Below are 17816 nucleotides of genomic sequence, written 5' to 3'. Positions count from 1 at the left end.
AACAATCTGAGTTTACACAACCTCTCCTCATACCTCAAACCCTTCAGACCAGGCAACATCCTGGGAAACCTTCTTTCCACCCTCTCTTTCTGGCAGTGCGGTGACCAGAACTGCACGCAATATTCCAAATGTGGCCGAACTAAAGTTTTATACAGCTGTAAATAACTTGCCAACTTTTATACTCAATGTCCCGGCCAATGAAGGCAAGCATGCTGTATTCATTCCTGACCACCTTAGCCACCTGTGCCGCTACTTTCAGGGATCCATGAACCTGTACGCCCAGATCCCTCTGTACGTCAATGCTCCGAGGAGTTCTGCCATTTAGAAAATGATGGACAGCATCTCTGATGTCTCTGTGCGAGATGGTGGAATAGTGGTAATGTCAGTGGACTCGTACCCCAAAGGACAAGGCTGATGTCCTGGAGCCATGGGTTCAAATCCCACTGAGGCAGTTGGTGAAATTTAAGTTAAATTAATAAATCTGATGACCATTAAACTTTCATCAATTGTTGGAAAATCTATCTGGTTCACTAATGTTCTTTAGGGAGGGAAATCTGCCGTCCTTACCTGGTCTGGCCTACATGGGTAGCACGATAGCACAGCGGTTAGCACTGCTGCCTCACGGTACCAGGGACCTGGGTTCGATTCCCGGCTTGGGTCACTGCCTGTGTGGAGTCTGAACATTTTCCCCGTGTCTGTGTGGGTTTCCTCTGGGTGCTCCAGTTTCCTCCCATGTTCTGAAAGACATGCTGGTTAGGGTGCATTGACCCGAACAGGCGCCGGAGTGTGGCGACTAGAGGAATTTCACAGCAACTTCATTGCAGTGTTAAGCCTTATTTGTGACTAATAATTAAACTTAACTTACATGGGGGGACCAGGACAGGTTGTTGGTGATCTGGACACCTGAAAACCTGACGTTTTCGACCATTTCTACTTTGTCCTGCCTTTATACAGAGATTTTGGGGCATAGATCAGCTAGGTAGTCAATATCTTTTCCCAAAGGTAGGGGAATCTAAAACTAGAGGGCATAGGTTTAAGTGAGAAGGGAGAGATATAAAAGTATCCAGAGGGGCAATTTTTTCACACAGAGGGTGGTGAGTGTCTGGAACAAGCTACCAGAGGTATTGTAGAGGCGGGTACAATTTTTAAAAAGCATTTAGACAATTACATGGGTAAGATGGGTATCGAGGGATATGGGCCAAATGCGGGCAATTGGGACTAACTTAGGGGTTTATAAAGGGGGGGCGGCATGGACACCCTGGCGGTCTGAAGGGGCCTGTTTTCATGCTGTAAACCTCTATCACTCTATGACATGTGACTCCTGATCCACAGCAATGTGGTTGCCATTTGAAATGGCCCAGCAAGCCGATCCAAGGGCTATTAATGATAGGTGCAAATATTGGCCTTGACAGTAACACCCACGTCCCATGGGAGAATATAAGGGAAAAAATGCACCTAAAGCCCCAGCAGTGACTGTGAAACCTCATCGAACGAACCCTCCTGTTTTAATATTAATGGCTGGAGGAAAGAATTAGCCAAATTTGCATTTTGTGTTCAGCTGATTGATATTTTAATGCAGCATTTTAAAAATACTTCCTTAGCTTTATATGTTGGCAGCAACTGCTTGTCTGATGGCTCTCTGTTATGGTTCAGCTTGGGGATAATGTCACCCCTGGGGTGTGTATGACACAGTCAGAGCAAAATGAAAGCAAAATACTGCGGAGGCTGGAATCTGAAACACAGAGATCATGCTGCAAAATCTCAGCAGGTAAGACAGTGTGTGACAGGTCACGGAGCTGCCACTGGATGGAATTCAAAATAAGGTACAGTTCAGCAGAGCTGCCGCCCCCTCCCGCCCCCCCACCACCCCTCACCCCTCGGGGGGCATTCGAAAAAGCCCCACAATAGAACAGCAGCCACAGATACGAAGACAGGCTCAGCAAAGGATCTCAGCAAGGATACATGATCGGTGGTTCTGAGTGGATTTGGAGTTGTGGCCACTGGAGGAAGGAAATGATCGCTGACTAGTTTGTGCGGCAAATTGGGCAATGTATCAACATGTCGTTTGGAAACCCCCCTATCAGTCAGTGCTCAGGGACTGGTGTGTGTGGAGTCTGATAGACACACTCACTGTCCAACAGGCACATCCACACTCCGGCTGCCTGAAGTCAGCCGCTAATAAGAGGCTGACACCGGAAACCTATTTCCCTTCTAGTTCCTGGTATAAACGTGTCCCTTCAAGGTGACACACACCCTCCATTCAGAGCTGCAGTGAAGGTAAGGCAGGGGTGGGGGGATCTGGAGCGAGTGGGTGAGCTGGAGGCTGGGCTGGGGGGGTCAACTCACTGGGGTCAAGACACACAGAGAGAGAGGGGACTGAGTGGGAGGTCAGCATGGAATGGGACACAGGAGCTGGACGCTGCCCCAGGCTGTTTACACACACACAGCAATCCCCTAACCCCCCTCCCCATTCACTGAGAGCCCACTCCCTGCAGGGGAAACGGAGAGCACCTGTCTGAACCGGCCCCGTAAACTTTAACATGGAATTCCAGTAATACTCGTCTTTTTATTGACAACTTTGAACTTTATTTTCCGTCTCCCGTGAGCTGTTGTATAACTTTGAGAGTAACAATTGCAAAGTGATGGACAGAGTTCTCCAGACCACACTCACTGTATTATAGCACACTCACTGTACACACCATTATAGCACACTGACTGTACACACCATTATACACACACTGCACACACCATTATACACACTCACTGTACACACCATTATACACACTCACTGCACACACCATTATAGCACACTGACTGTACACACCATTATACACACTCACTGTACACACCATTATAGCACACTCACTGTACACACCATTATAGCACACTCACTGTACACACCATTATACACACTCACTGCACACACCATTATACACACTGCACACACCATTATACACACTCACTGCGCACACCATTATACACACTGCACACACCATTATACACACTGCACACACCATTATACACGCTGCACACACCATTATACACACTCACTGTACACACCATTATAGCACACTCACTGTACACACCATTATACACACTCACTGCACACACCATTATAGCACACTCACTGTACACACCATTATACACACTCACTGCACACACCATTATACACACTCACTGCACACACCATTATACACACTGCACACGCCATTATACACACTCACTGTACACACCATTATACACACTCACTGCACACACCATTATAGCACACTCACTGTACACACCATTATACACACTCACTGCACACACCATTATAGCACACTCACTGTACACACCATTATACACACTGCACACACCATTATACACACTGAACACACCATTATACACACTCACTGTACACACCATTATACACACTCACTGTACACATCATTATAGCACACTCACTGTACACACCATTATACACACTCACTGTACACATCATTATAGCACACTCACTGTACACACCATTATAGCACACTCACTGTACACACCTTTATAGCACACTCACTGTACACACCATTATACACACTGACTGTACACACCATTATACACACTCACTGCACACACCATTATACACACTGACTGTACACACCATTATACACACTCACTGCACACACCATTTTACACACTGCACACACCATTATACACACTGCACACACCATTATACACACTGCACACACCATTATACACACTGCACACACCATTATACACACTCACTGCACACACCATTATACACACTCACTGCACACACCATTATACACACTCACTGCACACACCATTATACACACTGCACACACCATTATACACACTGCACACACCATGAGACACACTGCACACACCATTATAGCACACTGATTGTACACACCATTATACACACTCACTGTACACACCATTATACACACTCACACTATCACACTCACCGCATTATACACACACCAGTTTACATTGAGATGATATTTAGCAGATTTAGGATTGAATGTGGGGAGGGGGAGAGTGGGGCACTCCACCCCAGTCAGCACTAACCCTGTCTGCTACAACGCTGAACTCAGACTGACCGACCTTGCCCTGTAATGGGCCACTGCTCCAGGGTCACTAATATTTAAACTTTCCCCTCTCCCTGATACAAACCGACAGGGAATTGGAGGGATCCCATAGAAACTGCCAGAGGATAGCCCATCCCGGGACCTATTAAACTGCCAGAGGATAGCCCATCCCTGGACCTATTAAACTGCCAGAGGATAGCCCATCCCTGGACCTATTAAACTGCCAGAGGATAGCCCATCCCGGGACTTATTAAACTGCCCGAGGATAGCCCATCCCGGGACTTATTAACCCTGAATAACAGGCACCTGGGGGGCCAATTCTTCCAAAAAAAATCCTAAGTGTTGAATGCAGGTGAAAACTGTTTTTTTTCAGCAGGAGTTTAAATTAATCTCCCACACTCTGCACTGCAGAGAACCTCAGCGTGATTCACTCCAGAAATCAGGGGGTGGGGTCTATCCCCGCTGGAGAGGCCAACAGCACAGCGCTGAGCAGACCACTGTGCATGCGCCAATCTGTCAGCGCCAAGATCGGTGCATTTGCAGTGACCCCTGTCTGCCAGCCTCCCAATTACTGGCCAGCTCGATCGCTGTCCAGTCCCGCAACCCTCTAGCGCTGCGCCCCCCCTCCCCCCACGGCCCGATCGATGGCCCCCCAGGCCAGCCTCGACCCCCACTTCCCCGCAGCCCCAATCTCCAAATCCCCTCTGATCCCCACCTCTCTGCTGCCCCAATCTTCCAATTCCCCCCTCTCCGATCCCCCCCCAGTGCAGCCCCCAGCCCCAATCTCCCAATTCCCCCCTCCCCGATCCCCTCCAATGTATCCCCGCAGGCCCGATTTCCCAATCCCCCCTCCCAATCCCCCCCAATGCAGCCCCCACCCCCCAGCCCCGATCTCCCAATCCCCCTCCCCGATCCCCGTAATGCTGCTCCGACCCCCCCCCCCCTCCCAACAAGTTGTTACCCCCCCTCCAACCCCGATGGCCAGCCCCCATCGCTGGCCTCCCTCCCTCCGTCTCTCAGCCTGGAGTGGCAGCGGGATACCTGCCTGGCCTAGGGGTGGGGGGAGGAAGCGGGGGGGGGGGGGGGGGGGGGGGTAAGGCTGGCCAGCTCAGAGACCTCAGGCCCAGGCCTGTCAATGCTATTTAAAATATATTTAAATTAGAAGTTGCATACATTATGCAGCTGATGGCGCGGGAAGTCTAGCGCTGGGAGACGCGTGGAGGCCTAGCGCGAATGACAGAATCAGCCCCCACTAGGGTCTCCTGGCTCACTGCGCTAAAACAGCAGAGCAGCGGGATGGGAGAATCGCACACCCCCCCTCCCCACTGATGTAGGAACCAGTCTATATGTGAAAAGGTTTGTCTGTTTTCTGCCCCCAGGCTCTCTGTGACCCAATGAGGGTCCCAGTCTTTGCTGTTGTTTCAGAATTCACAACAACATGTTATGTTTTGATCCCATAGAATCCCGACAGTGCAGAAGGAGGCCATTCGACCCATCGAGTCTGTACCAACTTTCTGAAAGAGCATCTTACCCAGGCCCAGCCCTAACCCTGTAACCTGCGCACTTGCCATGACCAATCCAACTAACCCAAATGTGTTTGGACACTAAGGAGCAATTTACCATGACCAATCCACCGAACCTTCACATCTTTGGACTGTGAGTGCCTTCTTCCCCTTACCTGGTGGCCCAGCTGCAGGATCTGAGGGACTGCGGTGGGGCGATGTTCCCTGATCTTCTATTGCATTGTTGGAGTGCTATCTTTCACTTGAGATATTTAACTTGTGTCCTAACTCTTCTCAGTTAAAGTTTAACGTTTATTTATTAGTGTCACACGTAGGTTGACATTAATACTGCAATGAAGTTACTGTGAAAATCCCCGAGTCACTACACTCCGGTGCCTGTTCGGGTACACTGAGGGAGAATTTAGCACGGCCAATGCACCTAACCAGCACGTCTTTCGGACTGTGGGAGGAAACCGGAACACCCGGCGGAAACCCACGCAGACACGGGGAAAATGTGCAGACTCCAAGCCGGAAATCGAACCCGGGTCCCTGGCGCTGTGAGGCAGCAGTGCCAACCACTCTGCCACCCCTACGCTATTTGAAAACGAACAGGAGAGTTCTCCTTGTAAATGTTTATCCGTGAACCAGCATCACTGGACATGATTATCTGACCATTGCCTGATACTGTGTGTGGGAGCTTGCTGTGCGCTCATTGGCTCCTGTACATTAGAACAGTGACAACAATTCAAAACTACTTCATTGACAGTGAAGAGCTTGTAGATGTCCTGGGGATCTGAAAGGTGCTATATAAACGCAAGACCTTTCTTCGTTTTGATTAATCTCTCGAGCAAGGTGTATCATAGAATCCCTACAGTGCAGAAGGAGGCCATTCAGCCCATCGGGTCTGCACCAACTACAATCCCACCCAGGCCTTATTCCCACAACCCCACACATTTACCTCACTAATCCCCTGACACTAGGGTCAATTTAGCGTGGCACCTTTGGAGTGTGGGAGGAAACCGGAGCGCCCGGAGGAAACCCATGCAGACACGGGGAGAATGTGCAAACTTCACACACACAGTGACCCGAGGCCGGAATTGAACCCGGATTCCTGGCGCTGTGAGGCAGCAGTGCAAATCACTGTGCCACCGTGTCACACCGTATAGGGACTCCCTGGTGTAAGGGGACCATGGCTTATATCTCATTAGTAACACAGCTAAGACTAGGTTCTATCTGTAGATTTTGGATAGTGTAGACGTTGCAGAGTGAAAAATATAACCTTAAATAAACTGCTCCATTCAAAGGCAATGGGGGAGGTGGTGGTAGAGTGGTAATGTCACTGGATTAGTAATCGAGAGGCTGATCCTAATATCCTGGCGACATGCGTTCAAATCCCACCACAGCAGCTGCTGGCATTTAAATTCAATTAATAAAAAATCTGCAATATAAATCTGGTCTCAGTAATGGTGACTGTGAAACCATTGTCTTAAAAACCCATCTGATTCACAAATGTCCTTTAGGGAAGGAAATCTGCGGTCCTTACCTGGTCTGGCCAACATGTGACTCCAGAGCCACAACAATGTGGTTGACACTTAAAGGCCCTTTGAAATGTTGGGCCAGCCAGTCTGAAGCAATTAGGGATGAGTCTTGCCAATAATGCCCACATCCCATGGAAGAATAAAGGATAAAAATGCTGCTTCCCTTGAATTGAAGTTGCTTTTTTGGGTTAGTAAGATTCAGTAAGTGTGTTGAGGTTTGCAGTGAAACACACTGCTCCAACTTAGTTTCTATTTAGGAAACCTGAAAAAACTGTTCTTCCCCTTAGTGATTCTGGAGAGCATGGCACCGGTGTGGGCACAGATTGCTGGATTTGCCACGCTGCCCCATGTTGGAGGTTTCTTTGGCTGGTACTTGACAAGGTCACAAGTGCCGACGTGGTTTGAGAATCTGGAGAAGCCAGCATGGCGGCCACCCAATAAGATGTTCCCCGTGGTGTGGACCACTTTGTACACTGGTATGGGGTGAGTACAGTTCTGCTGTAATCCGTTACAATGTGGAAAGTGATGGGAAATATTCCACACAACACTGGCATCAGGATTTAATGGAATCTGCGATGTGCTTATATGTACACTTAGCACAAGAGCATAAACCTGCGTTCTAATGCTATGCGGGGCAATGTTGGTGAACTGACAATGTCCAGTATGGCAAAGCTTCAATCGTCCCAGCTCAGTGCCTTGCCTAACCTTAACCCTAACCCTAACTCTAACCTTAACCCTAACCCCAACCCCAACGCTAACTCTAACCCTAATCCTAACCTAACTCGAACCCTAACTCTAACCCTAACCCTAACCTTAACCTTAACCCTAACCCTAACTCTAACCCTAACACTAACCCTAACCCTAACCTGAACCCTAACCCCAACCCCAACGCTAACTCTAACCCTAATCCTAACCTAACCCTAACCCTAACTCTAACTCTAACCCTAACCCTAACCTTAACCCGAACCCTACCTCTAACCCTAACTCTAACCCGAACCCTAACCCTAATTCTAACCCTAACACTAGCCTTAACCCAAACCCTAACCCTAACCCTAACCCTAACTCTAACCCTAATCCTAACCTAACCCTAACTCTAACTCTAACCCTAACCTTAACCCGAACCCTAACCCTAACCTTAACCCTAATTCTAACCCTAACCCTAATTCTAACCCTAACACTAGCCTTAACCCAAACCCTAACCCTAACCCTAACTCTAACCCTAACTCTAACCCTAATCCTAACCTAACCCTAACCCTAACTCTAACTCTAACCCTAACCCTAACCTTAACCCGAACCTTAACCCTAACCCTAACCCTAATTCTAACCCTAACCCTAATTCTAACCCTAACACTAGCCTTAACCCAAACCCTAACCCTAACTCTAACCCTAACTCTAACCCTAATCCTAACCTAACCCTAACCCTAACTCTAACTCTAACCCTAACCCTAACCTTAACCCGAACCTTAACCCTAACTCTAACCCTAACTCTAACCCTAACTCTAATTCTAACCCTAACACAAGCCTTAACCCAAACCCTAACCCTAACCAGAACTCTAACCCTAATCCTAACCTAACCCTAACTCTAACCCTAACAGTGTGGCACAGCTTCATCCCAGCACAGTGCCTTGTGACAAGTGTGTGAGACAAGACAAGTGTTGGAAATGGGACATATGTGATGTGCTTTATATTTACTGTAGCTGATCCCATTTACACCATTGTACGATTGTGTAAATATCACATAATGCACCAAGGATTGTAACACTTTATGTAAATCTTTCATATTACCATTGCTAGGGTTAAAAATTGATTTTTTCAGTATTGTTGAAAAGTCAGACATGTCACTGAAACTTTTCACCTTACACTCCTCAGGACAAATGTAAGAATGCCAAAAGAATGTTGGCCGGGATTCTCCCAAAACAAAACTAAGTGCCCAATGGGTGGGAAAGCAGGAGTATTTCCCGTTTGTTTTGGGCAAACTTACCAGAGTGAATCTCCAACACTCCGAGCAGTGCAGACTGCCTCAGCATGATTCACTCTGAAAGGCGGTGGGTGGGGCCTCATCCCACTCGAGAAGCCGGCAGCATAGCGTTGAGTGGGCCACTGCGCATGCGCTGATCTGTCAGTGCAGAGATTGACGCATGCCCGCTGGCTCCCCACTCCCTTGCTGGCCTCCGATTGCTAGCCTTCCAATGTCCCTGAAACCCCCCCTGATCGCTGGCCTGCTGACACCCCTCCCTCGCGGGTTTCCCGAGCTCCCCTACCGCAGTTCCCCCCTCCCCCCGCCGGGCTAGCCCCGATCTCCCCCTGCCCTGGACCAGCCCCAATTTCCACCCCATGCCACCCCACCCATGGCCAGCGCCGACACGCCAACCCCCCACCCAACACCTATGGTGGGGGCGGGGGAGACGCTAGCATGTCCTGAGAATACCGTCCCGGATCTACTAATCAGATGGAAATGTCAATTTCAATATTATTTCTATATGATAATCAGCTCTGTGCCGATTTCCGGTGCAGATTTGATTGCGCTAAAAAAAGCGCCTGGGAGACTCGCGATCGGCTGGACTCCAGTCGCGAACCTCACAAAATGCCTCCCGCTGTTGCTTCCCAGTCTGGAAAATCCCAGTTTTGTCTTACATTTGCCCCAGTGAATATAAGACAAAAACCTGCAGTGACATATTTACATTCTGTCATACTAAGTAGCTGTATTTTTATTCCCGATGTGGAGATGCCGGCGTTGGACTGGGGTAAACACAGTAAGAAGTTTAACAACACCAGGTTAAAGTCCATTTGGTAGTTTATTTGGTAGCCAAAGCCACACAAGCTTTCGAAGCTCTAAGCCCCTTCTTCAGGTGAGTGGGAATTAGAGCTTCGAAAGCTTGTGTGGCTTTTGCTACCAAATAAACCTGTTGGACTTTAACCTGGTGTTGTTAAACTTCTTACTGTTTTTATTCCCGGGCAGGATTTGAATGTTGTGGGCAACAAGGGCAACATTTATTGCCCATTCCTCATTTTCCTTGAGAAAGGGGTAGTAAGTTGTGGTCCATGTCGTGTAGGTACACCCGCAAGTGCAGTTTGGAAGGGAGCTCCAGGATTTTGACCCAGCAACAGTGAAGGAATAGCGATATATTTCCAAGTCAGGGTAGTGAGTGGCTTGGATGGGTACTTGCAGTTGGTGGTGTTCCCATGTGTCTTCTGCCCTTGTCCTTCTAGCTGGTAGAGGGTTGGGGCTTTGGAAGGTGCTGTCTGAGGAACCCTGTGGAGTTCCTGCAGTGCATCTTGTAGGTGGCACACATGGCTGCCACTGTGCGTGTGGGTGATGGAGGGAGTGGATGCTCCCGGAAAGACGGGTGGGGAGATGGGGAAGAGAAGGAGAACGAGAAAGAATCAGCTGGGACCATGGCAGGGAGCGGATCATTATGGGTCAGCGAGAATATGAAGCAGAAAAGAAAGAGAGAGAGAGATGAGATGGGTCTTGACAAAGGGGGTGTGGGAGGAGAGGTGTTTGAGTGGGATTATACTCAGTACAAAAGCCAGTTAAAGATCAATGATCATCCCCCATTGCAAATGGATAGGGGGTGAGGTGGGTCGTTGTTTGGGGGTTATTATTATAAACTCGCATTAACACAAAGTCAAACTGATGCTTTCCTTTTTAAAGAAGTGCAGGTTGTACCCACCTTAGCATTGGTACAATGAAAGTGAACATCGCTGCACAGAATAAAGTCACCACTCCCAAGCTTCAATGAGGAACCACATGAGGGAACCAGGACTCCATTGACAGTATAACTAATCAGCAGGATGATGCTGGAAATGTACACCATTCTTACTGAAGTGCTGATAAATTGTTGCTGCTGCTTTCACAGTTATGCCTCCTACTTGGTGTGGAGGGAGCTTGGAGGTTTCACCAGTGCCTCCCTTGTCCCCCTTGGACTGTACGGGACCCAGTTGGTTTTGAATTGGACGTGGACCCCAGTATTCTTTGGGGCGCACAGATTAAAACTGGTAAGTATTAACGTCTTCCTCAGGTTGTTATCCATCTTTCACACATTTTATCCTCCCCTTACCTCAGGTCTTCTGCACCACACATTATCCTCTGACAGTCAGTCAGTTCCCATTCCGTTGCCACGGCGACATTGCAGCCAGCTCCTGGTCCAATGATGCTGAAAGGAGTTCCGAGGGTCACTTGTAGTCAATGCTCCCAGTAGATAGGCTGCTTGTTGGTTCTCTGGGGCCCCCGTTTTGCTTTGGCAGGTCCCCTGGAGCTTTTTCCAATTGATTGATTCTTGGGGTGAGTGTTGCTGGTAAGGCCAGCATTTATTGCCCTCCCTGAATTACCCTTGTGAAGGTGGTGATGAGCCACCATCTTGAACAGCCTGGGTGCTAACACACTGTGTCCCTCAGTGCTGTTAGGTGAGGAGTTGATCCTGTGACAAACGAAGGGACAGCAATGTCTTTTCAGATCAGGACGATACGTGCCTTGCCGATGGTGTTGGTCCCAGGCACCCTCTGTCCTCATACTTCACGGTGAGAGAGGTCACAGGTTTGGGAGATTGCCAAGGAAGTCTTGGTGGGTTGCTGGTAGTGCCTGTTGCTGTCGCCGTGTGCCAGCGGTGGACAGAATGAATTTTTAAGGTGGCACCAATCAAATGGGTTGCTGCATCTTGGACATCTTCTTGATTGCAATTGGAGCTGCGTTCATCCGGGAAAATACAGACAATTCTATCCTACTCCTGACTAGTGCTTTGTAGGTGGCTGACCTGTACCTCAACTCCACCTCTCCACTTTGGTTCTGTAACCTTTAATATTCTTGCTTTGCAAATACCCATCAATCCTAAGTTTTAAAATTTTCATTTCATCCTCAAATTCAGCGGCTTTTTTTGGGGTGGGTGGTGGGAGTTCCAGATTGCCATCGTCCATTGTGTGGAGAGGTGCTATCTGATATAGTCTCTGAGTGGCCCAGCTCTCATTTTAAACTTGTGGCCCCTTGTTCTGGGGGAGGAGAGGCAATAGTTTCATAGAATCCCTACAGTGCTGAAGGAGGCCATTCGGCCCATCGAGTCTGCAACGACCACAATCCTACCCAGGCCCTATCCCCGTAACCCCATGAATTTACCCTAGCTAGTCTCCCTGACACTAAGGGACAATTTAGCATGGCCAATCCACCTAATCAGCACACCATTTGGACTGTGGAAGGAAGCCGGAGTACCCAGAGGAAACCCACGCAGACACGAGGAGAATATGCAGTCTCCACATAGACAGTGAGCTAAGCTGGAAATCGAACCTGGCGCTGTGAGGCAGCAGCACTAACCACTGTGCCACTGTGAAGAATAGGCTGTGTTTACTGCCAATGTTATGCATATACAGTTCGAATGTATTACTCATTGCAAGCGACAGAGTGGCCAGATGTTCATCAGTTACTTTAATAATAATAGTTATTATTAATTCAAGAATTAACTAGAATGTTAGTTATTCTTTAACTAGCATTCCTTGCCCCCTGGAGTCTATGGGGAAACCAAGTCAATTTGTGTTTCATTTATATCTTAACCACGTATCACTCAGTTTATTTAAAAAAGTGTAAATATATTCTGCTTAAAAAACCAAACATTTGAAAATAATTTGTTTTTCTAAGTCTTTCTGTGGAAAAATGGCCACGGGGATTCTGAAGCATTGAAGATACATTCCAGTTTTCAGTCAAACTGTCAACTCCAATATCAAGAATATCAAGAAGTTGGATTCTTGCCTTTTCCACCCAGGTTTTCCACACAGGGGCGGCACGGTAGCACAGTGGTTAGCACTGCTGCTTCACAGCTCCAGGGACCTGGGTTCGATTCCCGGCTTGGGTCACTGTCTGTGTGGAGTTTTCACACTCTCCTCGTGTCTGCGTGGGTTTCCTCCCACAGTCCAAAGATGTGCGGGGTAGGTTGATTGGCCATGCTAAAATTGCCCCTTAGTGTCCTGAGATGTGTAGGTTAGAGGGATTAGTGGGTAAAATATGTAGGGATATGGGGGTAGGGCCTGTGTGGGATTGTGGTCGGTGCAGACTCGATGGGCCGAATGGCCTCTTTCTGTACCGTAGGGTTTCTATGAGTTTGTTGAGTAGGGAGGAGGTCAGATCTTTGTCCCAGCTAGATTGAAGTTAATATTCTGAAGCAGTGGGCAAGAGTGTAATAGATGTTCTCATTGCCCCTTAACTGTATTGGTGAAGTGAACACACTGCCATTAAACACAATGGAGGATATTGGACTAGAAGATGAATTTGGATATTGGAAAGCATTGATGCACAAGCTCAAAGCCTTTTTGGTGAGTGTAGACTTGGTCAGGTCCAGTGCATTGTGCTCACGCTTACAAAGGTGCAAGTTTGCTTGCATGTGATCTGATTCCTCCATCTTACTCTTTCTCTTTTGGTTCCTTAGGCGTTGATCAATATTCTTTGTCTAGATGGCATCGTGGTGGGCACAATGGTTTCCTGGTACCCCATCAGCAAAATGGCCTCTCTACTCATGGTGCCCTATCTTGCTTGGCTGACTCTTGCCTCCACCCTGACCTATTGTATCTGGAGGGACAACCCAGATAAGAAGGAGAATTGAGAAAAGAGCTTCAAAGGATGGAAGACTGACCGTCCGTCCTCCTTTCAACCCAGTTTGACATCACCATAAAAGACAGCTCGGGGTGTGGGGGGTGGGGTGAATGTTGCTGTAAGTTGTTTTGTTTTACTATTATGCTTGTTAATAAAATACAGATTTAAAATGAAAAAATGTTTTTGCCAGGTTTTGTGTGAGTGTGTGTGTGGGCATGTATGTGTGTGTGTGAGTGTGTGTGTGAGATTGAGTGTGTGTGTGTGTGTGAGAGAGTGTGAGTGTGTGTGTGGGCATGTGTGTGTGTGAGAGAGAGTGTGTGTGTGAGATTGAGTGTGTGTGTGTATGGGCGTGTGTGTGTGTGTGTTAGAGTGTGTGTGAGTGTGTGTGAATGCGAGTGAGTGTGTGTGTGAGAGTGTGTGTGTGAGATTGAGTGTGTGTGTGTGAGAGAGTGTGAGTGTGTGTGTGGGCATGTGTGTGTGTGAGAGAGAGTGTGTGTGAGATTGAGTGTGTGTGTGTATGGGCGTGTGTGTGTGTGTTAGAGTGTGTGTGAGTGTGTGTGAATGCGAGTGAGTGTGTGTGTGAGAGTGTGTGTGTGTGTGAGTGTGAATGCAAGTGATTGTGTGTGAGAGTGAGTGTGTGTGAGAGTGTGTATGTGTGTGAATGTATGTGTGTGTGTGTCTGTGTGGGCATGTGTGTGTGTGTAAGTGCGTGTGTGTATGCGTGTCTGGGTGTGTACGCGCGTGTGTGTGTGTGGGTATGTGTGTCTGTGGGTATGTGTGTGTGTGGGCATGTGTGTGTGTGTGCGCGCGTGCGCGCGCGTGTCTGTGTGTATGTGTGTGTGTGTCTGTGCGGGCATGTCTGTCTGTGCGCACGTGCGTGTGTGTTTCTGTGTGTGTTTGAGTGCGTGTGTGTGTGTGCATGAACACATGTGTGAAGCAAAGACGAACACCCAGGAAAGGCTACTGTATGCGCCGATTGCTCCTGTAATACCCTAACTCTCTCTCGCTGCAGTATCCAGCCTCACACTGAGCAGTAAAAGTGATCTTGCCTTTACGATCTGCTTATATAATCTTCTATTCCTTTTACTGCCATTGTACATCACTCAGACCAGGATGCTCCCAAAATCTCAACAAGAATACAGCTTGAAGAAGTAACATGGGCAGGAGATCATGAAGAGATGTGTGTGGGCTGGACTGTATTGTGTGAAGAGTGTAAGCTCTAATTAACAGGGGGAAGAATTTACAGATTTTTGTTGTATTGATGTTTATTAGTTCAGCAGAGCCTTCAGTTCCCTTCAGAGTATCCATTTGTATGACAAATCTCACTGTGAAGGTGAAACAGTCCATGTGTTTAATTCTAGTGTAAGATTTTGTGCGCTAATATGCACTTGGATTTTGAATGTTCCCTGGCATTATACCGGCTTAATGAATGTACAAATTTCCCAATGAGCGTGGGCTAGTGTTGTGTCGCAGTCGTTCTTGAACAGACACTCATAGAATCATAGAATCCCTACAGTACAGAAGGAGGCCATTCAGCCCATCAGGCCTGCACTGGGAACAATCCCACCCAGGCCTTATCTCCGTAACCCCACGTATTTACCTTGCTAATCCGCCTGACACTAAGGGACGATTTTGGCATGGCCAATTCACCTAACCTGCACATCTTTGGATTGTGGGAGGAAACCCACACAGACATGGGGAGAACGTGCAGACTCCACACAGACAGTGACCCGAGGCCGGAATCGAACCTAAGTTCCTGGCGCAATGCATCTCTTTGATCCCACTGCTACATAACTATATGATCTTTTTACTTCCTTGACTATTTGTTGCTGTTTAGCATCTAACGTGCCGCAGATACATTACAAAGATAGAGAGGCCATTGATAATGATGTGCGTGAGCAAGGTACAATAGCACCATGTACAGAGGTACGGTAAATAGTTGTGGATTTTTTTTAAAGCCATTCCAAAAAATGTTTTCTTGTGTTGAAGATCTATTAATTACAGTCTTTATTTTAAGATGAAGGTACATGATAACTAGATTTGCCTGAACAGGCAAGGAAATTGTTAAGCTGGCCATAAAAAATACCTGACTTAGAGAACAACTTTCATAATCTCAGGATGTCCCAACGTGCTACACAACCAATGATGTAACTCTCTGAAATATAGCCACTGTTGTAATGTAGGAAGCATGATTGCCAATGTGCACACAACAAGTTCCTTCAAACAGGAGTGAGAAGGTAATGATATTTAAGTATTATTGACTGAGGGGGTAAATGTTGACCAGAATATTGAGTCAGCCCTCCTGCTCTTATTTAACATCTGTCTGCAACTTAACCATGGCTAACTAGTCTTGGAGGATGATAAGTTTGTCTCTATAGCTCTGTTTTTACTGGGATACACACATGGGCATCCCAGGATGCATGAGAAGATTGTGAATCAATGCTCCCTAATGTCAAACAATCCAAAAGCGGCTGAATGTTGGGGTACCAAATTTGACCAAGGACAGACATGTGGGCGTGAAGATACTGTGTTGAAATGGCAAGTCAGGAAGTTGGGGTAACGCTTGCGGACTGAGTGATGGCGTTCCTCAAAGTGGCCACCCAGCTGTGTTTAGTCTCCCCAGTGTAGAGTAGACCACATTGGAAGCAGTGGATACAATAGACTAAATGGAAGGAGGTGCAAATGAAATGTCGCTTCACCCGAAAGGAGTGTTTGGAGCATTGAACGGTAGGGAGGAGGTTAAGGGGTAGATGTTGCATCTGCATCCAGCACCACGTACGTCAGCCTTGATCCCCCTCTAAGCCGTGGTGTGCTATCTTTTGATTTCAGCAACTTCATGCAGTGAAGACTGTCTGTAAGAGGGACAGATTGCCTTTAAGAAAAGCAGGCTGACCCACCAGGTGACTTTACTGCAACTTTGATCAGATCCCTGGTGGGCACACAGGCAGTCGGCAATGTGAAGAGGGTGCAAGCAGTGAGGAACCTGCTGGACCCCAATCAGGTGTCTGTGGTGTCAATGCCAAGATTATGTTGCCTTCCGCCGATGGAACCAATGCTGGCAGGTTATAAATTGCAACCCCTGTGCCCAGAGATAACAGGGCAGTTGAATCTTTAGCCCCAGACATCAGGCCTGAATTACAAGCTGTTATACTCTGATTGAATCATTTTACCACTCCCAATGCTGAAGAATTCTAACGTATCTGTTGTGGACTATCTCTTGATTTTGACATGGCAACAACATGAACGCACGACCAAACCAAAACTAGCTAATCTACCCAGATTAAGACTGGTCAGCGGTCTGCACACAGTAGCAACACAGGAATCCCAATTTCACTTCCCTCTCTATTTCCAAACCATAGCCACAAGTGTAGAGATTGGCATGTTCATGTGGGGAGGTGATGGCCTAATGGTTTTATCACTAGACTATTAATCCAGAAATTTAACAAATGTTCTGGGAACCTGGGTTCGAATCCCGCCATGGCAGATGGTGGAGTTTGCATTCAATAAAAAGTATCTGGAATGAGGAATCTACTGATGATCATGAAACCATTGTTGATTGTCGGAAAAACCCATCTGGTTCATTAACGTCTTTTAGGGAAGGAAATCTGCCATCCTTACCCGGTCTGGCCACAGCAATGTGGTTGACTCTCAACTGCCCACTCAGGTTCAAGGGCAACTAGGGATGGGCAATAAATGCTGGCCCAGCCAGCGATGCCCATGTCCCACCAATGAATAAAAAATAATAAAGCCAGTTAATGTATTCCTACCAGGGAACGTCCTCCTTTTCTTAAAACAGCAACTGCAGAAGGAAATAACTTCTAAAAGTCAAGTTAAGAGAAGAGAATTGGATATTGGACACAGGGTGGGATTTTCCCGCCACTTTCACCCCAAGACCAGAAAATCCCCCCCAAGATCAATAGACGTTTGCATGGTCCGTCCCCCTCCCGCTACGATTCCCGTGGGAAAATTCTGCCCAGTGTATCAGGAGCCCTGCACTGATGCTTGACCTAGATTGCCTGATCCTCTTGGAAGGCTTGAGTGCAATGTTACCCCGATATTTCAGTGCAATCGTCATTATCTGTTGCAATGATTTGATTTCCTGACTATCTGTTACAGGAAG

The 17816-nt window shown here is 47.5% G+C and overlaps 1 protein-coding gene across 2 annotated transcripts; it reads left to right on the top strand.

Moving 5' to 3' along the window:
- The first annotated feature begins 2049 nt into the window (after positions 1–2049).
- On the top strand, positions 2050–13862 carry tspo (translocator protein). Of its 2 annotated transcripts, XM_078197792.1 has the most exons (5): positions 2050–2277; positions 5543–5738; positions 7410–7605; positions 10983–11121; positions 13533–13862. In XM_078197792.1, exons 3-5 carry the CDS (start codon positions 7424–7426, stop codon positions 13704–13706), a joined length of 495 nt encoding a protein of 164 aa, XP_078053918.1. In that variant the 5' UTR covers positions 2050–2277; positions 5543–5738; positions 7410–7423; the 3' UTR covers positions 13707–13862. The 2 variants fall into 2 exon arrangements, with proteins under 2 accessions (XP_078053918.1, XP_078053917.1); XM_078197791.1 differs by lacking the exon at positions 5543–5738 and having other exon boundaries at positions 2051–2277.
- The last annotated feature ends 3954 nt before the right edge of the window (positions 13863–17816 follow it).

Source organism: Mustelus asterias, chromosome 25, assembly GCF_964213995.1.
Source record: "Mustelus asterias chromosome 25, sMusAst1.hap1.1, whole genome shotgun sequence".
In the NCBI taxonomy this organism is placed as follows: Eukaryota; Metazoa; Chordata; class Chondrichthyes; order Carcharhiniformes; family Triakidae; genus Mustelus; species Mustelus asterias.
Note: the sequence above shows the minus strand (reverse complement) of the source record. Positions and strands in the feature narration are given on the sequence as shown.